The sequence below is a fragment of the Chelonia mydas genome, chromosome 11 (assembly GCF_015237465.2).
Source record: "Chelonia mydas isolate rCheMyd1 chromosome 11, rCheMyd1.pri.v2, whole genome shotgun sequence".
Taxonomy (NCBI): domain Eukaryota; kingdom Metazoa; phylum Chordata; order Testudines; family Cheloniidae; genus Chelonia; species Chelonia mydas.
Window position 1 is genome coordinate 75,661,622 of NC_051251.2, and position 24,075 is coordinate 75,685,696.

A 24,075-nucleotide genomic window follows, 5' to 3' on the forward strand; every position below is an offset into this window, starting at 1 on the left:
ACACAGGAGCTAACCTCACAATGAGGCAGTCTCCTCATTTGGCACTTCTCAGGCCGTGTAACGCTCCTGGGGTTCATTTAACAGCCAGCCAGGGAATGAGAGAGGAATAAAACTTCCAGCAAAACAAACCAGAGAGGGCTGTGGTGAAGTGCTGTGCTTGGTCTCTCCGCCCCCATTTCCAGGGCACCTCTCTAAATTCCTGTGTTCACCCTCCTGCCCCCTGTGAGGGAGTGTCTCTGCATTATAATCTCCCACAAACACGTCTCTACACTCAGGTCTCCAAAGCGGTAGGCCAGCCTGCGCACAGCCCCTCGGCATTGCAGTGCCAGCCCTGGAGGGGTCCCAGTGACTTCTTCCGCCACATGCTGCCCCCGGGGTGCATCGCCCAGAGGAGGCGGCCCATGGAGCCAGCTGCACCGCACCTACTCCCCACCGGCATAGGAGGCCCAAAAAGGTTTCTGCCCCCCAGCGCGGCCAGCTCCTCAGGGCAGCTGGGGCCTAGCAGGAGCCCCAGAGCCCAGGCCCCTCCCATGCACAGGGCTGCTCTTGCTGGAGAACAGGGTATTTATTGCTTTGGGGCCCATGCTCAGCATGTGGGGCTGAGCACAGAGCCCACCTGAGCTGAGGTAAAGGCTGGCATGTGAATCTCTGTGGGTCTGGGGGGCCCCTTCCAACCCAGGCAACCGTCCGCCGCAGACGAGGGCTGTGTGGCGTGTCAGGGGGCCGGCTCAGTGCAGTGCGGGAATGTAGCCTGTGTTCGTGGGGTGGCTTCTGGTGGATGCCTCGTTGGCTGCCCGTGGCTGTGCCCCGTTGCACTCTGTTGAGTTCTGCATGGATGGGCTTGGAAACGCTCTAACAGCTGCCCAGAAACAACCTGGCAAACCCTGCTGTCTGCTGCCAGCTGACCCCTTGCTCAGAGGGAGGTTGGATAGTTTCCTTCTTCAGCAGCTCTCTCCGTAGCGGGAGGTGCAGGAGGAAGGAGGGGACATGCATCAGTAGCTGTATAGAAGCTTCATACATTTATTGCAAATCCTCTTCCAAGTACTGTCTAAGGGCCCAGTCCAAACCCCATGGGAGGCAGCAAGCAGCTCTCCCTTCACTTTGGATCTGGTCCTTTAGTGAGATAGGGCTACAGCGGAGCTTCCAGGCTTTGGTCTTTGCTGCTCCCTCCTGTGCTGGCTGCCTTTCCTACAGAGCAGGGTACGTAAGAGAACCGAGCAGCAGTGGGGGACACACCAGTGCTAGCGAGCCCTGAAAATATTCTTTTGACACTCACTTGCAGATGACAGGAACCCTGGGAATGCAAACCCACTTATTTTCCGCCCCATGGAAGAGGAGGTCAAGATACCTTTCCCCTACACCAAAGAGTCAATCGCCCAGTTCCTAAACTCTACGCGGGAAATCCAGGACCCCAGCACGTACAGCCAGCTGGTGGCCACTTTGGCCTATACCGCCGAGAACGCCAAGTTTGCCACTGGACATGAGCGGCAGGAGTGGATGGACCTGTTCATTGACACTTTTAAAATAGTGCACAGTGAAATTGTGGGGGATCCAGAAACCGTGCTGGGGCTCTGCTGAGCTTTGCACTAGGGACAGTGTACAGGACTGGCAGCTGAGCTGGAGAAAGGTGCTCTTGGGAAAAGCAATGTTCCCTGTAAACAGCGCCTCTTGAGAATTCCCAGGAGGGGCTGGGTACCATGGTGGACGCATTGAGCTTAGGAGGAGCCCAGAGAGTCTCGGTGGCTCCCAGCCAGTGATTTGATGGCAGGGGCGGTTCTCTCCAGCGTGGCTGGCAGAGCAGCCCGGTGCATCTTCCCAGACACGAGGAGAGATGCTCCTGCTTCACCCACTGTCTCTGCAGCACTTTTTAAGGGAACATTGGGTGCTGGCAGAGGAGCTGTCCTGTCCCGAAGAGACACTCCTATTCTGTCCTTCTAAACACGCCAAGCCCACAATGACAGGCTAGCTTGTCAAATAGCCCTCGTGGGCCCTCCCAGCCCTCAGTCCCACCTGGGCTCCATGGCTGAATCAGGGAGGTTGCTTGCCGATGTGTACCTGAGGGCCAGAGCAAGCCCTGTCTCAGCGATGGGTGTAGGGATGTGTGCTAACATGTGTCTGTTTTCCTACGTAGCTTTTGTTCTGATTGTCCTTGAATTTTCTCCTGTGTTCTCTTTTTGTGTTTAACTAACCAGGCTTTCCTTGGGTTATGCCAGCCCCGAGAGAGGCCAGGCTCCCAACTGAGAAGCCCCACCACGCTACCCCCTTTGCTATAATCACAATGTTTAATCACTCAACTTGCGCTGTAACCTGTGCTATTAAAGAAAAGAGAGCCGTGCGAGCGGTTCGGGGTGGGCCCCCTTTGTGTCTCCCTTGGGCTTTGCTGGAAACTGCCCCGGTCTCAACATGTGCCCTGTGTCTTTGTCTGAGTGTCATTCTGCCTGCATGTCGTATGCATACTGGACTTGCTCTTCTCACTGTCCTAGAAGCCACATGCCTACTCCTAGGCAGGAAAATCCAGCACATGTCGGAACAAGGAGCTAAAAGCTATTCCCCAGTGACTGCGCCGTTCTGAAATACCATAATGTACCCTACATGTGCGAGGCACTAGGTGTAAACATGCTGTCGTTCGGGGCATGGAAAGTTCCTAACCAGCTGTGTACGTGATTCAGAGAGGTTACAGTCCCATCGTGTGAGCCCTGCTCATTATAACCTGCTCCAAGGGACCACATGGGGAGAGTTTCAAAGGCACCTAACTCCCATTGACTTTGAAAGAGAGTTGGGCACCATGCGGCTATCTGTGCTTTCAAAACTCTCCCCCATAGCTATAGAAGAGCAGACCAAAGAGTACGGGGCACAAATATCAGGTTCCAGTGGGTGAATTCTGCTAGCCCCCCGGCATGGAGGTAGCCTCACTGCAATGACTTCAGCTATCTTGTGCATTTCATTAGTTAATATGCAGATAAAAATACCCAGAACTGGACTGAGCATCCCATCGTGCAGTGATGTTTGGGCTATAATGCCGTCTGCTTTCACGGGCCTGCAGCGGGTACATTTGCCAGAGCACTAGATGGGGCCAGGGTGGGAAGCAGGAGCTGGAACTGGGAGTCTGCAAACCTCCGAAATGTTTTGTGACTCTGCACCCCAAATCCTGGCTAGGTGCGAGAGCTTCACCAGAATGAGCCAGAGCTCTGGGGCTTGCGAGCATTGCATGGTAATAGGCATGCTCAGCTGGGATCTCTCATTTTCTGCTTTGGGTGGGGCAGATGCCCCTCTTGCTCTGCAGCCGGACCCTTTTGCTGCCAGCCTGCCCCATGGGAGGGAGCTCGGAGAATTCCAGCGCTGGCAAATACCGAAAAAAGGGCTGACAACGCTTGGCCAGGCTTTTGAATGGCTTGGCTTGGCTTGAGCTTTGGGCAAAGGGTTGGGAGCAGGGCGAGGTCCTACCAGTGGTGACTCCATTTATCCGTCTCTGGATGTAATCAGCGTAGGTAAGGTGGGGTGAAGTGAACAACCCCCCCACACACCACCACCATTTTGGTGTGTGACACTAAAGAGAGCCGTGGCTTTAGCTTGCGGGGGTGCGACTGAGAAGCGCTAAACTCAGAGCATTGTTGCTGCTTTGACCTGAGCCAAAGACACACAACTGTTGGCCCAGGAGGAATCCCGTCTGGTTTCTGCGGGGGCTGCCTGAGGCCTGGCGTGTTTTGCTCCTAAGTCAATACAGCTTAGTTTGTTTTAGCCAGGTGAGTTTATCCCTCCTCCCCCGCAGGCTGCGGCTAGTTGTTTGGTTTCCTGGGCGGAGCTCGCCCAGAAAGGGAACATGACAAATCAGCAGAAATCTAAGTCCGCAGAAGACAGGAACAGCATCTCCGAGGGCAGCCTCAGGATCTCTGTGCAGTTCTGAGCCCGTGAGTGGAGAACCTGCCCTTGGCAAGTCCCTAGCAGCCCCCAGGCAGGCTCTGACGCAGAATCCACGTCTTTCCCTCTGCCTCACGGCGCAGCAGACAGGTGGGGGGATTGAGGGGACAGATGATCTCAGGGGGAGGGGGTTGCCGTGAGACTGCCCACCATGCAATGGCAAAGGGGTTCCCTGGCTGCTGGGGCTCTTCACTGGAGGGAAACGATAAAAAGACATGGGGAGAATTGCGAACAGGGCCGGGGGTGGTTCTGTCAGAGCTCGGAATTCCCCGTATGTAAACTCAGGTGGTGGGTGTGGGAAGCAGGGGTGGGCGGGACGGGCTGGGTTATCGGTGTGGGACAGGCAGGGCTCTCCGCAGCAAAGCACTGGTTCGGTTGATCTGCTTTACCCACCGTCTCCATTCGCCCTGCGCCGCCTGCTGCCAGCTCCTCGCTCCTGGTGCAGCCGTAGCCTCCTTGCTCTGTACGCTGCAGGGGATGGACCCGTACTGCAGTTGCAGCTGGCTGTGAAGAGCACAGGCTGCCAGCCCTGGGCTGGCTATTGCGGGCCTCGAGGATGCTCCTCGGGGGTGGGGGTGGCAGATTTGCCGAGCTTAGTGGCAGCCCTCCCGTCACATCCCAGGGGGGTAGTTGATGGAAGCAGCCCCCGTCCTTCCCGGGAGAGGAGGAACATCAGCCCCACCTCTGGGCTGCACCCACAGCCTGGCTGGCAGCTGGGAAGACAAATGATGGGCAGCAGCCTGACACCAGGGACCACTAACGCTATGGGGGGCTTGTCTAGATCTGCTTCCCCTGCCCCACCTTGGGGGAGCCTCCTGCCTAGGGGGGGCCCTTCCCTCCCTCACCTGAAATCAGGCCATGCCAAGCAGGGATCTCGGGGGCAGCTCATCCCCACAGAGGCGGGTGCTTAATCCTCCTGACTTAAAGGGCAGCCGTACCCACAGCCCGGGGCAGGGAGCCACCCTGAGAGTGGAGTAACGTCCCGCTGGTATGTGGGTGCAACGTGAACAGGCCGGGAGCCCGCGGACGTGCCCCTCCGTGCCAGGCAGGGGGCACGCCCACGTTCCAACCGGCTCTGAGGGCTCCTGGCCATTGAACAGGGTGGCAGGAGGCTCAGGCTGACCTCTCTGCTGCGGGCCACAGCACAGGGCTGAGGTGAGTGACGGGTGAGCCCCTTTCGGACGCTGCCGCAGCCCCACCCCTGGGACAGAGCTCTCTGCGCCCAGCTCAGCCAGCCGCTGGGCTCAGGGGCCTGGCACGGCACAATGGAAGAGCCCACTTGTTGGGGGCAGGCCGGGCAGAGTCTAAACAGCCTTTTCCCCCATGGCGTCATCCCTTGCGCCTACGATCGGTAGCTGCCTGCAGCTCTTCTGGTCTCGCTCCTCTGGGGCAGGATCCCTGCTGGAACTGACTGGTGGCAGGTCTCAGCCCCGGGACAGAGGGGCTTGGGCAGGGGGAGGTGTCAGGGAGACATTCAAACCCTACAAGGCTTTGTTATACTCTCCCGCTTCCAACAGCCCCGGCCTGAGGGTGCTGGGGCTCTGTGAGAGGAGCCCAGCGAAGACGCACCCGGCAGAACAGCCGGTGCCCCCAGGGAGCACAGTGCCCCAGTGAATGGGGTACACAAGACAGCTGCCAGGGAGAGAAAGAGAGTCAGCCCCCTCTTCGTCTGTTCTGACACTGAATGGGGCTTCCCCTTCCACTGGGCTGTGGCAAGGAGACTGCTTCCTGGCCTTTGTCTGACAGCCCTTGTGCTGGCCTGTGCCCCACGCCAGGGGTGGCTGCAGAGCGGGCGGTTTCCCGCTGCACCATTGCCCTCCTCGCTGCGGCTGCATGGCACAGCCCTTCCTCAGCTGCCTCACACCCCTGCTCAGACTGCGACTCTGGCCTGGTGGGGAGCAGAGGAGAAGACTGGGGCTCCAGGGAAGCAGTGGGGGGTTGCCCCCACAAACACATCGCTCTCGTCCAACCCAGGCAGTGTGAGGAAATGGCGGCGCCTCCCCTGGTTCCTTTCCCCACGCTTGACGTGACTGTTTTCCCTCTGCCCACAGAGCTGGCGGTGGCGCAGTGCACACAGCGCCCTGTGGACATCGTCTTCCTGCTGGATGGCTCAGAACGAACCGGAGAGGTGAACTTCCACAGGGCCCACAACTTTGTGGAGGAGGTGTCCCGCCGCCTCACGCTGGCCAGGGGTGACAATGACAACATGAATGCGCGGATCGCCCTCCTACAGTATGGCAGCGAAGAAGAGCAGGTGGTGCTCTTCCCCCTGACGTACAACCTGACCTACATCTCAGAGGCCCTGTCCACGATCAAGTACCTGGACTCCTCCTCCAACATTGGCTCTGCCATCATCCATGCCATCAACAACATCGTCATCAGCCCGCAGAACGGGCAGAGGGCTGCCCGGCGCAACGCCGAGCTCTCCTTCGTCTTCATCACCGACGGCATCACGGGCAGCAAGAATCTCAACGAGGCCATCAACTCCATGAAGAAGCAGGACGTCATGCCCACAGTGGTGGCCCTCGGGAGTGACGTGGACATGGATGTCCTGCTGAAGATTGGCCTAGGGGACCGAGCTGCCATCTTCCGGGAGAAGGACTATGCCAGCCTCTCCCAACCTGGCTTCTTCGACAGGTTCATTCGGTGGATCTGTTAGTTCAGGGGAATGCGCGTGTGCCCCGTCACCAATACACACACCCATGATATTCCTTGGTTTGTTTTGTTCTCTTGCCATTCTATGGTTGTAGGCAGGCCCAGAGCGGTCGGTACAAACTGCCCTCTGGACGGTCTCTTTTTTTTATTTTTTTATTTTCATGATGAACAACAGTGTCACTCACGTTAATGGTGCTAATTATAACCAAGATCGAAGTATTCAGAGCCATACCATGTCATTTGTCATGCCCTACGCAAACTAAACGCGCCCTTAGTGTGTGTGTGAGCGCTGTGATCCTATGGGCGCTAAACCATGGGGCAGCAAACCTTTCCAATTCAGCAGGAAGAAGAGTCATCTCTGGCATCCAAGAATGTGTCCAGCCACCAGCTCCACAGCCCCCGTCCCCACACCTCCCCAAGCACTCTTAGGTGGAGCTTGCATCATGCTGAGGGCAGTGCATCCCCACTGCTGCTGCTCTTTGTCCCAGGATCAAGCTCAACGGCTTCTAAGGTGGGCCTGTGCACTGAGCTTGGACCTCAGGTTTATTCACAGTTAAAGAGAACAGAAGAAACATAATTGGAGCCTTCATTATCCTAGTGGCATCCCCAGGCTTCGACACGTTCCACTGGTGAGCACCTTCTCTTCCCGCTCCCCTTCCCTCCTGCCCTCGCTGAGGGGCTTCAGGGGTAGATTGCCTCTGGTGCATCATGGTATGTCTTGATGTGGCCAGCAAAGTGCACTTCCATTGCCTCTTTACCTGTTCTTACCAGGGGGGTTACCTGTCCCCCTCCCTAGCAATGATGCGTTGGTCTGTTAGCCAAAGTTCAGATCTGAACCATTCCTTATCCAGATGCTCCCAGGTGACCCATTCAGCGCTACATCTGCCTTGCATTTCACTGGCCTCCTCCTGCATCCAGACTGTTCTGTGACTCTCCTTATCTTGCTTCCTTCTGCTGCCACCACCCATCTCTCCTGAGTGCTTGTGCATTTACCACCTCCATTAGGGTCCTCATGGGGAGGACCAGGATGCAGGGGGGCTGGCAGCACCCAGCCAGGCTCCTGACGGGGCGGTCTGAGCTTGAGCGCACCCCAGGGTGTGCATGTGAAACCAGGAAATTGCAGCTTAGAGCATACGTGCGACTGGGGCCGCCTGAATGACAGCCAGCCCTGGACTCCGCTTGTGCTCTGCAAAATAAATCAATAAATAAACTACCCCACCCTAAAACTATTGTGTGGTTTGTGTGTGTGTGTGTTTGGTGCATCTGGGAAATGAGCTCAGGTTCCACCTGGGGCATCTCAAGTGGAGTCAAAGGGCCAGATCCCCCATGCTGATGCAAATCACCATGACGCAACTGAAGTCCCAGGCCCTATAACTCCTGAGTGAGTCCCAGCAGCACTGGGAGGCTAGGGTTGTTTCTAAGAAGCCTCTGTTCCGTAGGATCTCTGTGCTGTGGGGAGACAAATAAGAGAGATCATGTCACTGACCCCTGCCTGGCCACTACAGCACGTTAATCCTGGCTGGACAGAGCCGAAGTGGAGCAGGAACTTCACTGGGGACACTCTCTGCCAGCCTAGGATTATTGTACTTGGAGAGAACTGAAGGGACTGGCTCTGCACACCCAGCACCTCCTGGGGATTGGCCACCTCCTTCCATAGTGACCCTGAATGCCCACCCACCTATGGATAAACTGGGGGAGCGGAGGAGCAGACTACATGTCCATAGACACACCTGTTTCCCCAGTGTGCTCGGCAGACAGACCTGCTTTGTCAAGGTGATCGATTTTGGCTGTTTTGGGTTCAATTTCACGTAATTCTTGGAGGTGGGCTGATGAAATGTTGTTCTCCTTATTGTATGAGTCACTTGCAGCAGAACTTAGCGTATCCTGATTACTCCTAGGGGAATTCTGCGCCACTGCGCAAAGCGGAATTTTGCAGAAATTAATGTTGGGTGAGCAGAATTTCCGTTTTTCCCCACAGAAATGGGCTACAGAGATGTTGGCTGCCACTAGCCACAAATACAGGACAAAGCCGGGGGGGCAGGGATGTGGTGGGAACTGGAGGGTGCCCAGGAGCTGCAGTTCCCAGCATGCCCAGAAGGAAGGAGAGGGTGGTGCACAGGAAACTCTGTGCAAGCCAAGGCCCCAGCATCTGGATCCCTGGGCTCCGGTGTGTGTGTCTGGGCTGGCTGGCCATGGGGGCCGTGGTTGGGCTCGGGGGTAGGGGGGTTGTGAGTGTCTGAGCTACAGGGGCCACTAAGCGAGGGGTAGTGAAGTAACTCCCAAGTCATGGGCAGATGGGGTGGGGTCAGGTGTTTCTAGGGCGAGGGGAGAAAGGACTTTGTTTAAGGGTCCTAGATTTCATTTGACCCTCCCCCTCCAGCGATTAAAGATGAAGCTGCATAGACCCCCCACGGAGGGTCTTTGTCCCTTCTCAGTGACCACGAGAGTTGAAATCACTGATGAGCTGGTCTGGGGCTGAGCCTTAGACCCTGGGAGGGGCTGGAGCACTGGGGAGCGGATGCATGAGCACTGAGGCCCCCACCTCTCTTAAATCACTGGGAGCTGAAATCACAAAGAACGAGGCTTGGCGGTGGGACCTCAGATCCCCCCGGTGCAGCCAAAGGCAGCAGCGAGAGACAGAGCAGCTGCATCAAAGGTGCCACCGCCCCAGCAAATTCCACAGCTGGGATTGTCACTAGCTGGGCTGGGTGGCCATGGCACTGCAGGACCGGGCTGGACTGGACCAAGGACCCAGCAGGGCAGCAGCCAATGCAGCCACAGACCAGCAGTCACTGGGCATCACTCGCCCACCACAGGGGCACAGGAGGTGAACCCACAAACACCCTCCTGGACGCTGGATCTTTGCTCACCTCACACAACAAACCGTGAGTGGGGTGCAGCGGAGGGAAGGGGGGAGTGGCATGTTAAAGGGCCATTCGGCCATCGGACTTTACCACTGCCGGGTGGAAAACTGAGGCAAAGGACACTGCCCAAGGTACTGTGGGATGGGGTTTCACATACTGTTTGTGAATACTTTGGAGTCACTGCTCCCTCTTCCCAAGTTAATTTGCTGTTCCTGCTCCGCTCACTACAAGATTTCTGTTTGTTGTGCCCAGACTCAGGGCTCACGTGTGGGGAAGAATGGCCTCGTAGAGGCGCCCAGGGCACTGTGTCGTTTTCCCAGACATCTGGCTCAGGGCGCACACCGTTTTGGTGTGCATTGTGAAGAGGAACCCTCAGGTATCGACCATGGCCCTGGTTGCTGCTGATACCACCTAGCGGAGGGGTTACATAGGAGGGGAAAATCTCTTCAGTGACAGCGGGGAAACGAGCCAGGTCATGAGTTTAAAATGCTTCCAGACAGAAACTGAACAAACCAAACAGAAGAGAATCACTAGCCACAAGGTTACACGACATTCATTTCGAAGAGGAAGCAAAGGGCAGCGGAAAAGCGAACTGGAGCCAACTAACAGACGTTCTTAAACTGTAATTGGCTTCTGCTGCTGATGTGCCACCGATGTGAGCCAGGCCGGCAGGAGGCGCTTTCTTAATCCGAGTCAGAACTGCTGCTCGATCCACTTCCATGCTGAAAGGGACAAGGATTGACGTGTATTAGATGCCATGAGACTAGCCCTCTCCCACAGCTGTCTGCATTCACAGCAGTTACCGTCCCACAGCCTGAGTCACAAGGCGGGAACTGGCCCTGCTGCCGGGCCAGCTACACTCCGGCTTCTCTTGTGTCAGCTGTACGTGGTGCCCTTCACTTCCTGACCCAGACTTTGGCATCATTTTCTGGTGGCTCCTGGGAGGGACGGCCAGGGCTAGTAACTGGTTTCTCTGTGCCCCCGTACCAGACAGAGCTAGGGATGATCATGGAGACTCTCCTAGCCAGGCCCGCAGCAGACATGGGGGGAGCCAGGGCTGCTCAGGCATTGAGGAATGGGCTGGGGTGTGAAGATGGAAGGTTTGAACTTCGAGGGGAGTGCAAGCCCACGAGCTACCCTTCAGGAACAGCCCTGCAGGCTGGGGGACACTCCAGGCCAGGCCTAGCCAGCAGGAAGGATACAGGAGGGCTGCAGCCCTGGCCCTTGAGAATGCCCAGTGTGATGAGAAGGCCCTGGGCACACAGAAGTGGCCAGGCCTAGCGGGCAGCCGGGCACCTCACAACGCTAAACCACGAGCCCACTGCACAATATTTCTTGCCAACCAGGAGGCTGCTTCACCTTCAAAAGGATTCGCCCCGGCAGTGACGAGCTGCGCAGGGAGACACTGAGACAGCCCGACAGGCAACCCCTGGCACTGCCCAGGGGAGGCTGGGCTTTGAGTCCAGTTCTCAGCCCCCACCTCTGCACCCCCATTCTGCTGGGCGTCTCTACACGCGGCAGATGATTCCAGGGGCCAGTCCCCGCTCCTGAGCCCAGCCAAGTAGAATGGCCACTAACTGCAGCCCCACAGCAACCCCGGGGCTGCGGCAGCACGTGTGTGCAGTGCTACGGCCCCCGCCGGACGCCAAGGCCCCGCCCTGCAACGACGTACACATGGCTGACGGTACCTCGGACTTAGCAGCGCTGATTTCCAGGTGCTGCTTACAAGCTAAGGCTGAGGATGTGCACACGTCTTTGCAGGCTCGGGGCCTCAAGCAGGGAGTCAGTCCCTGCAAGGGCTCCCAGCGCAGGGCTCTGGGGCAGAGGGATGTTCTGGCTGGATGACGTGTTTTTACAAAGGCATCACACCCGGCAAACTGGGCTGGTTTGTTGCAGCCGCGTGGGCCGGTACATGAGTGAGGCTGGCCACGGCATGCAGGCCGGGTGCGGCGCTGGGCAACATGCTGGAGAGGAGCCTGGGAACCCAGCCGGCATTGTGAGGAGTGTCGAGATGCCATGTCACGGCTGTGATATTCTGTGCTGAATAGGATTCCCACCTGTCGAATCGCACAAACCCAAACACCCTAACCCTGCCCCGAGGCCACGCCCGTCTCCTGCGCCTTCTCTGAGGCCCCGCCCCTGCTCACTCCATCCCTCCTCCCTCCGTCCCTCCCTCTCCCCCCCCACACACAATCACTTTCACCGGGCTGGGGCAGGAGGTTGGGGTGTGGGAGGGAGTGTGGGCTCTGGGATGGGGGGTGGGGCTGATGGGTTTGGAGTGTGGGACAGAGCTCCAGTCCGGGACAGGGGTTTGGGGTGTGAGAGGCGGTGTGGACTCGGGGAAGGAGTTTGGGTGCAGGAGGGGGCTCAGGGCTGGGGTTGAGGTGCAGGAGCGGGTGCAGGGTGCAGGCTCTGGGAGGAAGTTTGGGTTTGGGAGGGGGCTCCGGGCTGGGGCCAGGGGTTGGGGCGCAGTAGGGAGTGAGGGGTGCGGGCTCTGGGCGGCACTTACCTCCGGTGGCTCCCGAAAGCGGCGCCATGCCCCTGCAGCTGCCATTGGCCACGGTTCCCAGCCAATGGGCGCTGCAGATTCAGCGCTCGGGGCGGAGGCAGCTCACAGAGACCCCCTGGCCACCCCTGCCTGCGCCTAGGAGCTGCAGGGATATGCCGCCACTTCCGGGAGCCACACGGAGCCAGGGCAGGTAGAGAGCCTGCCTTAGCCCCACTGTGCCGCCCTCGCCAACTGGACTACTGGCTTAGTAAAATCTCTCAGATTGCTTTCAACAGCAACTGGAAGATTGACGCTGATTCCAGGAGACTCCTGGCCAGCCTAGTGCTGAGCTGAGTTCTCCGTCCCAGTCGAGTGTCCTGAGCTGTGGCTGCAGGTAGTCCTGCTCCCTCTGTTTCAGTTCCTGACACTGACTGTAGGAACACCGGGGTTCCCAGCAGAGCTGGGCCCAGCAGAGCAAGGTGCAATGCAGCAGCCTGTAGGGGCAGGAGGGTTTGGTTTGGGGTTTGAATACAGGAACCAGTGATGCCCTGGTCAATACGAATCCTAATCCAGAATCCAGGGACCTGGTGAAAACAGCCGACTCTTAAGGAAAAGGAAAATGTTTCCCGGGACTGGTGTAATATCCCCTGGCTGCAGGGAGAGGAGAGGATGGGTTCTCATGTCCCCACAGCCCCACATACGGGTTGGGAACAGAGCAGTCCCTAGCCCAGCTAAGCTTTGGGCTGTGGGCTCTGCACGGCATCCCAGCACAGAGCTGATGCTAATGGTGCAGCTTCTTCTGCAACGTGGCCCCCACACCCCACTGACCAGGCCTCCGTACCTTGTGTCCATGATGACCATGGCCATGCTTCTTATGCTTCTGCTTTTTATGATGCCCATGAGGGCTACCTGGGGGATGACACCCAGGAGGGGGAGGGCATCCAGGTCCACCGGGCATCGGGGGTCCATGTGGGTGTCCATGCGGGTGGTGACCATGCGGGTGTCCATGCGGATGGGGTCCATGCGGGTGGGGTTCATGCGGGTGTCCATGTGGGTGCGGCACACCAGGCCCAGGGCATACAGGACGGGGAGGAGGACAGACAGCAGGAGGGAATGGATTCATGCCAGGCCCAGGGTAAGGCCCAGAGCATGGTCCAGGGGGAGGGGGACAATTTGGCGCATTTGGTGGGGGCATCCCACCAGGCGGTCCTGCCAGACCAAAGGAAAGAAGAGGAGATGCGTTAGGGACCACGGCACAGGCCCTTCCCCCATCCTGACAATGCCCCAGTCCATGGTGCAGTCGCTTCGGCCAGAGGACTCACGCCGAGAAGGTCATTGCCTGATTTCAATGGCCTGCCAGCTCCGGAGTAAGGGGGCTGGGGGAGGCGAGGAGGCAGAATGGGGCCAGCATTTGGAGTTCCATTCAAACCGGGCCATGAATCCGACCCACGTTTATGTACACACATCATGCTACGGTCGGGTTGGGTGCTGCAGTCCTTACACAGGCAAATCTCCCAGGGACAGCCATGCTGTCTGTCTCACAGCCAATCCCTGCTTTGGCCATGGCCCCACACAGAGAGCCCTGAAAGCCATCTGTGTCCCCGTAGAACAGAGGAACTGGCCTTAGCCTTAGGCCCAGGAAACAGCCCTTGATTTCCCCAGCTTTAAGCAAAGCAGCCGGAAACAGCCCATCCTGGCCCCCCCGGCAAGCTGGCCTGTGCTGAGCCGGGGTCTCACCTGCATTCGGATTCCACATGTCGGGTGTGTCTGTCAGCACCTGCCAGAGAAGAAGAGTCCTGGTCAGAAGGTTTCTCCCACCGACCCCACCCTCCATTCACCGGCCTCACACCCCTGGAGCTGCTCTCTGCACCAGCGCAGCAAACCACGGAAAAGCCCCATCAGCAGGGAGGCAGAACGGTCCCCGCCCGCAGCCTGCGCCCCCTGCCCTGCCCCTCTGCCTGGGGAGGTCAGGGAGGGGGGGCATAGCCCTGCCTCCTCCCTGGGGAGTAGGGAGTGAGCAGGCCCTGCACCCCAGCACGGGGGCTCGGGTTCTGCTGGCCCTTGCCCACGCCCTCCCACAGATCCAAGCCGTGGCCAGAGCTGGGAGGTGCCGGGCACAGAGCTCAGTTCAGAGCCAGGAGCAGCAGCAACGGGCTATTGCCCCCCCAGGCTATGGCCTGTCTCCTCTTGGCCAATGGTCTCCCAGCCAAGGGTTAGAGCAGCTCCTGGGGGCTCTGCCCAGCTCCGCTGTCCCTCCCACATGGGGCTGGGGCAGGCGGTGGTGCACACCGGCTCCCCCCACCTGCACGAGGAGGGGAGCTGCTGCCAGCGTGCGACGGCACCGCATACACACGCCCTGCTCCAGCTGGCTGCCGGCCTGGACGCCCGTCCTGCCTCTGCCACAAGCTGCTGGGTCACCTTGGGCACTTCCCCTGCCCCGTGGTCTGCCTTGGCGGCAGCTCTTCAGAGCAGGGCCTGTCCCGGTGCATGTGCAGCACCCCGCACCAGGGACCCCTCAGCTCAGCTGGGGCACCATGGGGCTGCTGGAATACACAGCGCACGGAACAGGAGCCGCAAACCCACAGGGCCGCTGCGCTCACGGCCCCGCAGCAAAACTGCCATTGGCTTCAAAGGGGCAGGTGCAGCTCGGCCAGCACGTGCCTGTCTGTAATGGGGTGGGGGGCCCCATACTGCCGTGTCCTGTGCCCACTCACACAGGGGCTGCGGGAACACCCCAGCGCAGGGCCGTGTACTTCTCTGCCTTTTGGAACGGGGGATTGGCTCTGAGCTACCAGCCTGGAGCCACCTGAGCAGCGCTGTGTGTCCAGCCCTCTTGGCGTCATGCACTTAATGCCCTGACTGCCAATCCCGTGCAGCCTGGCACTGCTGGCACACAATGCCCACCGTACTCTGCTAGCCTGGCATTCCTACTGCCCATTGCAGCGTGTGCCCGGGCGCCTTACAGCACACCGCTGGCATCCCGCCATCTCCAGACCGGCCTCTCCATAGCCAGCGGCTCTGGGCTAGATCGGGATTGCGCAGAGCCATGGGCGCTGGCTGGTGCAGACGTGGCACCCCCCAGGGCTACTGTCACTCCAACGCCGATCTAATCTCCGAAGTCTGACTGCGCGGCTGGCCCTGGCAGACATGGCTCTGCTGCCGCAGACATGGAGTAGGTGAGACATGATTGGCATTTGGCATTGCGGCAGTGCCCAGGGACCAACCAAGAGTGCCCCCCCACCGTGCCAGGCACTGCACTAACCCAGTCCAAGAGACAATGTTTGCCCCAAAGAGTTTAGGATCTAAACAGACTAGACAGACAAAGGCTGGGAGAAAGGGATCGAACACATGCGCTGAGGGACACACACACATACATACACACACACAGACCCCCATAGCTGGGGAAAGTGTTGCAAGGAGCAATGTTATTTCAAGCCTAGCAAGCAGACTGAAGCTACTAAACAAAACTGCCTACGGTACCAGCACGAGACGGTTACACAGACGCCGCTCCCTCTGGCTGCTCTCTCTGGTCCGGCTAAAATGTGCTGAGAGAACAGACCACAAGTCCCTTAAATACGCTCCCCCACCCCGCCCCTCGTCGGCTGAGCCAGTGAGCAGCAGGATGCACAGAGCACCAGAGATGCTGTGGGCAGGGTTGGGTACAATAAAGCTGCGTAACTGGCTTCTCACCTCTTGCCTCCCTTGTTGCCAGGCCCTGGCGCTGCGTACAAACATGACGCGAGTACTCCACACCCAGGTGAAGAGCGAAGGTCACACTGGGCTGGGAAGGGCTGGCACAGTGCCCTGCGTGGGACTTTGTTTAATCCCACTCCCGCTATTGTCCCACTGCAGGGCTCGACACTGGCCCTGCGCAGGGCTCCAGGCAGGTGCGCAGGCTGGAGGGGTGGGTGGTCACTTCCTCTCCTGGCTCAGCAGTGATAAATCATCAGCTGAGTGAAATGAGTCCTACTTATTCCGATTGCTCTTGGGCATGGGCCTTTCCCGTGCCCCTGCTGTCATCAGCGCTCACCCCCGTGACTGCCATGGGCAGAGGCCTGGGCCTTGGGGGCAGGCTCTCCTTTCTGCTCTGGCCACCTTACGCTGGGCATAACAGGCTGGTAAATCCACCGGGCCCATGCCCCACTGAGCACTCCACAGCGGTTTCCTCCGGAGGCCGAGCACAGGCAGGATGGCCTTGGACTGTCCCCTTCCCGGCCCACTATCTCGGGAGGGGATGGGTGTGGCCAGAGCTTGCTGCGTTCTTGCTGTTTCTGGATTCTGCCATGCCCCTGAGGGGAGCGTAGGTTACAACAGCCCTGAGGCTGCTGTAATCATGCCAGCAGCCAGTGCAGTCACAGCCACACAAAGGCATGTGAAAGCCACCTTGGGCCACCTGCCAGCCCTGCACTGAGCACAGCTTGGGCAGAACGGCCACTCAGGCTCGATTCTCCTCTCGCTGCCATGCCTGCTGTTGTCAGATCCTGGCTGCGCGTGTGTTCTCTCTGCGGGCTGCCCCGGCTCTGGCCAGATAACCCGGACAGCAGGCTCCGATCGAACGGCCCAGTAGCCCCAGTCCCATTATTAGCGAGGGCACCCAGCCGAGGAGCCGGACCTGCTGCCCCCTTCCGGGGTGTAGCGCAGTGCCAGGACCGGTAGGGACTACTCTGCCTTCGCCCCCCAGTACCGCCGACCGGACTTGTAATAGCCCGGTCAGTGATGCTGCCCAGAGCCGCCAGGGTCCCTTTTCCACGGGGCATTCTTTAGGAAAACCGGACCCCTGGCTCCCCCAGTTGGTAGCAGGGTGTTCTGGTGCCTCGCTTCTGAAACCTGGTTGCGTGCGTGTCCGGTGCCAAGCGCGTCCCAGGAGCGTGTCTTCTTGCGGTGCCCGCCCTGCTCTTGCCAGGTTAGCGAGCGTGCAGGCAGGACGACGATGGCCTTCGCCCACCAGCAGGGCCTGGAGGGGAGGGCAAGGCCCCACCAGGCAGGGGCACCCCACAGCCTCTCCCCGCGCCCCGTCCCCAGATGGGAGGGGCCTGGGGCACCAGGGCAGGGAGCCGGCTGAGGGCAGGAGCCTGGAGAGTCCTCACAGCGGGCCGGGGGGCGGGCAGGGTAGCCATCTCTTGTTATCACATCACCACCACAGAGGGATCCGCTCCATCTGCCATGACATCATCACCAAGGGGGGCTCCCCGCAGGACGACATCGCCATGACGACATCGCCATGCCAGCTCCCGCCCCAGCTGCCATGACGACGTCGCCATAGCAGGCTCCAGCCCCAAAGTTCTGACGTGACAGAACTTACAGCCCTGCCCGGGACACTCTTTCTGATTGGCCGCCATCCCCCTCTGACCTGCCTCCTCCTGGGGAATGGCAGCCAATCAGAGCTGCTGCAAAGTGCCTCCGTATCTCAACAAACTGTTCCCAAAACTTCTGGTACAAAAATGCAGGAATGCAGGCCTCCCCTTTTTTCTTACTCCCTGCAACTTAAACAAGTATTCCTTCATTCTACTTATCTCGTTCAGGGACTTTCCCAGCAAGCTTTATTGGCCTGACTTTGGTTCGGTTGGCATAACTGCTTCAGATTTAATTTTTCTCACCTAACAAAAGGACTGAATGACCCATCCAAGCTGTGGATGTGTCCAGAGGGACTTTCAAGCCAGCAAACTCACCAACACTGCGAGGAACCTGATATATGGAGTTTGAAGTCTTTGTGTGTATGTGACTGCTTTACCATTTAACAACTCTCTTCTTGTTCTTGCTTTTGTCTTTATAATAAACCGTTAGTTTTAGATGGTAACGGACTGTCTGGCAGCGTGGTATTTTGGTTAAGATCCAACCTAATATTGACCTGGTAACACGGCTGACCCTTTGAGGTCAGGAGAACATTTTGTATATGTGAGCAGAGTTTTTAAATAACTTCTGACTGTCCTGGACCTAGGTGGTGATTGGGAGCCAGAGAACTGGTGATGTGTAGTTTTCCCAAATTTCCGTTCTGGTGTGCATTGTGAAGAAGAACCCCTAGGTTTTGACCATGGCCCTAGTTGCTGCTGATACCACCTAGCGGAGGGGTTACATAAAAGGGGGAAAATCTCTTCAGTGACAGAGGGGAAACGAGCCAGGTCATGAGTTTAAAATGCTTCCAGACAGAAACTGAACAAACCAAACAGAAGAGAATCACTAGCCACAAGGTTACACGACATTCATTTCGAAGAGGAAGCAAAGGGCAGCGGAAAAGCGAACTGGAGCCAACTAACAGACGTTCTTAAACTGTAATTGGCTTCTGCTGCTGATGTGCCACCGATGTGAGCCAGGCCGGCAGGAGGCGCTTTCTTAATCCGAGTCAGAACTGCTGCTTGATCCACTTCCATGCTGAAAGGGACAAGGATTGACGTGAATTAGATGCCATGAGACTAGCCCTCTCCCACGGCTGTCTGCATTAACAGCAGTTACCATCCCACAGCCTGAGTCACAAGGCGGGAGCTGGCCCTGCTGCTGGGCCAGCTACACTCCAGCTCCTCTTGTGTCAGCTGTACGTGGTGCCCTTCACTTCCTGACCCAGACTTTGGCATCATTTTCTGGTGGCTCCTGGGAGGGATGGCCAGGGCTAGTAACTGGTTTCTCTGCGCCCCCGTACCAGACAGAGCTAGGGATGATGATGGAGGCTCTCCTAGCCAGGCCCGCAGCAGACATGGGGGGAGCCAGGGCTGCTCAGGCATTGAGGAATGGGCTGGGGTGTGAAGGTGGAAAGTCCGACCTTCGAGGGGAGTGCAAGCCCACAAGCTACCCTTCAGGAACAGCCCTGGCAGGCTGGGGGACACTCCTGGCCAGGCCTAGCCAGCAGGAAGGATACAGGAGGGCTGCAGCCCTGGCCCTTGAGCATGCCCAGTGTGATGAGAAGGCCCTGGGCACACAGGAGTGGCCAGGCCTAGCGGGCAGCCGGGCACCTCACAACGCTAAACCACGAGCCCACTGCACAGTATTTGTTGCCAACCAGGAGGCTGCTTCACCTTCGAAAGGATTCGCCCCGGCAGTGACGAGCTGCGCAGGGAGACACTGAAACAGCCCGACCAGCAACCCCTGGCACTGCCCAGAGGAGGCTGGGCTTTGAGTCCAGTTCTCAGCCCCAACCTCTGCACCCCCATTCTGCTGGGCGTCTCTACACCCGGCAGGTGATTCCAGGGGCCAGTCCCCGCTCCTGAGCCCAGCCAAGTAGAATGGCCACTAACTGCAGCCCCACAGCAACCCCGGGGCTGCAGCAGCACGTGTGTGCAGTGCTACGGCCCCCGCCGGACGCCAAGGCCCCGCCCTGCAACGACGTACACATGGCTGACGGTACCTCGGACTTAGCAGCGCTGATTTCCAGATGCTGATTACAAGCTAAGGCTGAGGATGTGCACACGTCTTTGCAGGCTCGGGGCCTCAAGCAGGGAGTCAGCACCTGCAAGGGCTCCCAGGGCTGGGCTCTGGGGCAGAGGGATGTTCTGGCTGGATGACGTGTTTTTACAAAGGCATCACACCCGGCAAACTGGGCTGGTTTGTTGCAGCCGCGTGGGCCGGTACATGAGTGAGGCTGGCCACAGAATGCAGGCCAGGTGCGGCGCTGGGCAACATGCTGGAGAGGAGCCTGGGAACCCAGCCGGCATTGTGAGGAGTGTCGAGATGCCACGTCACGGCTGTGATATTCTGTGCTGAATAGGATTCCCACCTGTCGAATCGCACAAACCCAAACACCCTAACCCTGCCCCGAGGCCACGCCCGTCTCCTGCGCCTTCTCTGAGGCCCCGCCCCTGCTCACTCCATCCCTCCTCCCTCCGTCGCTCCCTCTCCCCCCACACACACACTCACTTTCACCGGGCTGGGGCAGGAGGTTGGGGTGTGGGAGGGAGTGTGGGCTCTGGGATGGGGGGTGGGGCTGATGGGTTTGGAGTGTGGGAGAGAGCTCCAGTCCGGGACAGGGGTTTGGGGTGTGAGAGGCGGTGTGGACTCGGGGAAGGAGTTTGGGTGCAGGAGGGGGCTCAGGGCTGGGGTTGAGGTGCAGGAGCGGGTGCAGGGTGCAGGCTCTGGGAGGAAGTTTGGGTTTGGGAGGGGGCTCCAGGCTGGGGCCAGGGGTTGGGGCGCAGGAGGGAGTGAGGGGTGCGGGCTCTGGGCGGCACTTACCTCCGGTGGCTCCCGAAAGCGGCGCCATGCCCCTGCAGCTGTCATTGGCCACGGTTCCCAGCCAATGGGCGCTGCAGATTCAGCGCTCGGGGCGGAGGCAGCTCACAGAGACCCCCTGGCCACCCCTGCCTGTGCCTAGGAGCTGCAGGGATATGCCGCCACTTCCGGGAGCCACACAGAGCCAGGGCAGGTAGAGAGCCTGCCTTAGCCCCACTGTGCCGCCCTCGCCAACTGGACTACTGGCTTAGTAAAATCTCCCAGATTGCTTTCAACAGCAACTGGAAGATTGACGCTGATTCCAGGAGACTCCTGGCCAGCCTAGTGCTGAGCTGAGTTCTCCGTCCCAGTCAAGTGCCCTGAGCTGAGGCTGCAGGTAGTCCTGTTCCCTCTGTTTCAGTTCCTGACACTGACTGTAGGAACACCAGGGTTCCCAGCAAAGCTGGGCCGGTCCTGCACTGGTTTGGCTGCACAAGGTGCAATGCAGCAGCCTGTAGGGGCAGGAGGGTTTGGTTTGGGGTTTGAATACAGGAACAAGTGATGCCCTGGTCAATACAAATCCTAATCCGGAATCCAGGGACCTTGTAAAAACAGCCGACTCTTAAGGAAAAGGAAAATGTTTCCAGGGACTTGTGTAATATCCCCTGGCTGCAGGGAGCAGAGAGGGTGGGTTCTCATGTCCCCACAGCACCATGTATGGGTTGGAAACAGAGTAGTCCCTAGCCCAGCTAAGCTTTGGGCTGTGGGCTCTGCACGGCATCCCAGCACAGAGCTGATGCTAATGGTGCAGCTTCTTCTGCAACGTGGCCCCCACACCCCCGTGACCAGGGCTCCGTACCTTGTGTCCATGATGACCATGGCCATGCTTCTTATGCTTCTACTTTTTATGATGCCCATGAGGGCTACCTGGGGGATGACACCCAGGAGGAGGAGGGCATCCAGGTCCACCGGGCATCGGGGGTCCATGCGGGTGTCCATGCGGGTGGTGTTCATGCGGGTGGGGTCCATCTGGGTGGGGCACACCAGGTCCAGGGCATACAGGACGGGGAGGGGGACAATTTGGCGCATTTGGTGGGGGCATCCCACCAGGCGGTCCTGCCAGACCAAAGGAAAGAAGAGGAGATGCGTTAGGGACCACGGCACAGGCCCTTCCCCCATCCTGACAATGCCCCAGTCCATGGTGCAGTCGCTTCGGCCAGACGACTCACGCCGAGAAGGGCATTGCCTGATTTCAGTGGCCTGCCAGCTCCGGAGTAAGGGGGCTGGGGGAGGCGAGGAGGCAAACTGGGGCCTGCATTTGGAGTTACTTTCAAACCGGGCCATGAATCTGACCCACGTATATGTACACACATCACTCTACTGTCGGGCGGGGTGCTGCAGTCCTTACACAGGCAAATCTCCCAGGGACAGCCATGCTGTCTGTCTCACAGCCAATCCCTGCTGTGGCCCCACACAGAGAGCCCTGAAAGCCATCTGTGTCCCCGTAGAACAGAGGAACTGGCCTTAGCCTTAGGCCCAGGAAACAGCCCTTGATTTCCCCAGCTTTAAGCAAAGCAGCCGGAAACAGCCCATCCTGGGCCCCCCCCCAGCAAGCTGGCCTGTGCTGAGCCGGGGTCTCACCTGCATTCGGATTCCACATGTCGGGTGTGTCTGTCAGCACCTGCCAGGGAAGGAGAGTCCTGGTCAGAAGGTTTCTCCCCCCGACCCCACCCTCCATTCACCTGCCTCGCACCCCTGGAGCTGCTCTCTGCACCAGCGCAGCAAACCACGGAAACGCCCCATCAGCAGGGAGGCAGAACAGTCCCCGCCTGCAGCCTGCACCCCCTGCACTGCCCCGCTGCCTGGGGAGGGCGGGGAGGGGGGGCACAGCCCTGCCTCCTCCCTGGGGAGTAGGGAGTGAGCAGGCCCTGCACCCCAGCACTGGGGCTCGGGTTCTGCTGGCCCTTGCCCACGCCCTACCACAGATCCAAGCCGCGGCCAGAGCTGGGAGGTGCCGGGCACAGAGCTCAGTTCAGAGCCAGGAGCAGCAGCAACGGGCTATTGCCCCCCCAGGCTATGGCCTGTCTCCTCTTGGCCAGTGGTCTCCCAGCCAAGGGTTAGAGCAGCTCCTGGGGGCTCTGCCCAGCTCCGCTGTCCCTCCCACGTGGGGCTGGGGCAGGCGGTGGTGCACACCGGCTCCCCCCACCTGCACGAGGAGGGGAGCTGCTGCCAGCGTGCGACGGCACCGCACACACACGCCCTGCTCCAGCTGGCTGCCGGCCTGGACGCCCGTCCTGCCTCTGCCACAAGCTGCTGGGTCACCTTGGGCACTTCCCCTGCCCCTTGGTCTGCCTTGGCGGCAGCTCTTCACAGCAGGGCCTGTCCCAGTGCGTGTGCAGCACCCCGCACCAGGGACCCCTCAGCTCAGCTGGGGCACCATGGGGCTGCTGGAATACACAGCGCACGGAACAGGAGCCGCAAACCCACAGGGCCGCTGCGCTCACGGCCCCGCAGCAAAACTGCCGTTGGCTTCAAAGGGGCAGGTGCAGCTCGGCCAGCACGTGCCTGTCTGTAATGGGGTGGGAGCCCCCATACTGCCGTGTCCTGGGCCCACTCACACAGGGGCTGCGGGAACACCCCGGAGCAGGGCCGTGTACTTCTCTGCCTTTTGGAATGGGGGATTGGCTCTGAGCTACCAGCCTGGAGCCACCTGAGCAGCGCTGTGTGTCCAGCCCTCTTAGCGTCATGCACTTAATGCCCTGACTGCCAATCCTGTGCAGCCTGGCACTCCTGGCACACAATGCCCACCGCACTCTTCTAGCCTGGCATTCCTACTGCCCATTGCAGCGTGTGCCCAGGCGCCTTACAGCACACAGCTGGCATCCCGCCGTCTCCAGACCGGCCTCTCCATAGCCAGCGGCTCTGGGCTAGATCGGGATTGCGCAGAGCTATGGGCGCTGGCTGGTGCAGACGTGGCACCCCCCAGGGCCACTGTCACTCCAACGCCGATCTAATCTCCGAAGTCTGACTGCGCGGCTGGCCCTGGCAGACATGGCTCTGCTGCCGCAGACATGGAGAAGGTGAGACATGATTGGCATTTGGCATTGCGGCAGTGCCCAGGGACCAACCAAGAGTGCCCCCTCCCCTGCCGTGCCAGGCACTGCACTAACCTAGTCCAAGAGACAATGTTTGCCCCAAAGAGTTTAGGATCTAAACAGACTAGACAGACAAAGGCTGGGAGAAAGGGATCGAACAAATGCGCTGAGAGAAACACACACACACGCACGCACACACATACACACACACACACAGACCCCCATAGCTGGGGAAAGTGTTGCAAGGAGCAATGCTATTTGAAGCCTAGCAAGCAGACTGAAGCTACTAAACAAAATTGCCTACGATACCAGCACGAGACGGTTACACAGACGCCGCTCCCTCTGGCTGCTCTCTCTGGTCCGGCTAAAATGTGCTGAGAGAACAGACCACAAGTCCCTTAAATACGCTCCCCCACCCTGCCCATCGTCGGCTGAGTCAGTGAGCAGCAGGATGCACAGAGCACCAGAGATGCTGTGGGCAGGGTTGGGTACAATAAAGCTGCGTAACTGGCTTCTCACCTCTTGCCCCCCTTGTTGCCAGGCCCTGGCGCTGTGTACAAACATGACATCAGTACTCCACACCCAGGTGAAGAGCGAAGGTCACACTGGGCTGGGAAGGGCTGGCACAGTGCCCTGCGTGGGACTTTGTTTAATCCCACTCCCGCTATTGTCCCACTGCAGGGCTCGACACTGGCCCTGTGCAGGGCTCCAGGCAGGTGCGCAGGCTGGAGGGGTGGGTGGTCACTTCCCCTCCTGGCTCAGCAGTGATAAATCATCAGCTGAGTGAAATGAGTCCTACTTATTCCGATTGCTCTTGGGCATGGGCCTTTCCCGTGCCCCCGCTGTCATCAGCGCTCACCCCCGTGACTGCCATGGGCAGAGGCCTGGGCCTTGGGGGCAGGCTCTCCTTTCTGCTCTGGCC

General features: G+C 59.2%; 2 protein-coding genes across 5 annotated transcripts in view; one reads left to right on the top strand and one right to left on the bottom strand.

Moving 5' to 3' along the window:
* COL6A2 (collagen type VI alpha 2 chain) overlaps positions 1 to 7,799 on the top strand; it is a 50,456-nt gene extending 42,657 nt beyond the window's left edge. The window contains exon 28 of one of the 2 annotated variants that reach the window (XM_037912399.2): positions 1,283 to 7,799. In XM_037912399.2, coding sequence (XP_037768327.1) covers positions 1,283 to 1,578 — 296 coding nt within the window. In that variant the 3' untranslated portion in view covers positions 1,579 to 7,799. The remainder of the gene's footprint in view (positions 1 to 1,282) is intronic. The other variant, XM_037912398.2, reaches the window with a different exon arrangement.
* Positions 7,800 to 9,968: 2,169 nt separating this feature from the next.
* LOC119563579 lies at positions 9,969 to 23,567 on the bottom strand. Of its 3 annotated transcripts, XM_043525810.1 has the most exons (5): positions 23,463 to 23,560; positions 21,700 to 21,739; positions 21,037 to 21,174; positions 12,767 to 12,927; positions 9,969 to 10,159 (listed from the first exon to the last, which is right to left on the bottom strand). In XM_043525810.1, the coding sequence occupies exons 2-5, from the start codon at positions 21,703 to 21,705 to the stop codon at positions 9,991 to 9,993; spliced, it is 474 nt and encodes a 157-aa protein (XP_043381745.1). In that variant the 5' UTR covers positions 21,706 to 21,739; positions 23,463 to 23,560; the 3' UTR covers positions 9,969 to 9,990. The 3 variants fall into 3 exon arrangements, with proteins under 3 accessions (XP_043381745.1, XP_037768495.1, XP_037768494.1); XM_037912567.2 differs by lacking the exons at positions 9,969 to 10,159; positions 12,767 to 12,927 and adding an exon at positions 18,104 to 18,294 and having other exon boundaries at positions 20,918 to 21,174; positions 23,463 to 23,567; XM_037912566.2 differs by lacking the exons at positions 9,969 to 10,159; positions 12,767 to 12,927; positions 21,700 to 21,739; positions 23,463 to 23,560 and adding an exon at positions 18,104 to 18,294 and having other exon boundaries at positions 20,918 to 21,529.
* Positions 23,568 to 24,075: the final 508 nt, after the last annotated feature.

What these genes read in the sequence shown, in the direction of transcription:
- LOC119563579 (XM_037912566.2), bottom strand. Translation starts at nt 21,402, where the DNA reads ATGGCCCGGTTTGAAAGTAACTCCAAATGCAGGCCCCAGTTTGCCTCC. An exon ending in ATGGTCATCATGGACACAAG is followed by an intron (nt 18,295 to 20,917) that starts GTACGGAGCCCT and finishes TGTCCCTTTCAG; the next exon opens with CATGGAAGTGGATCAAGCAG.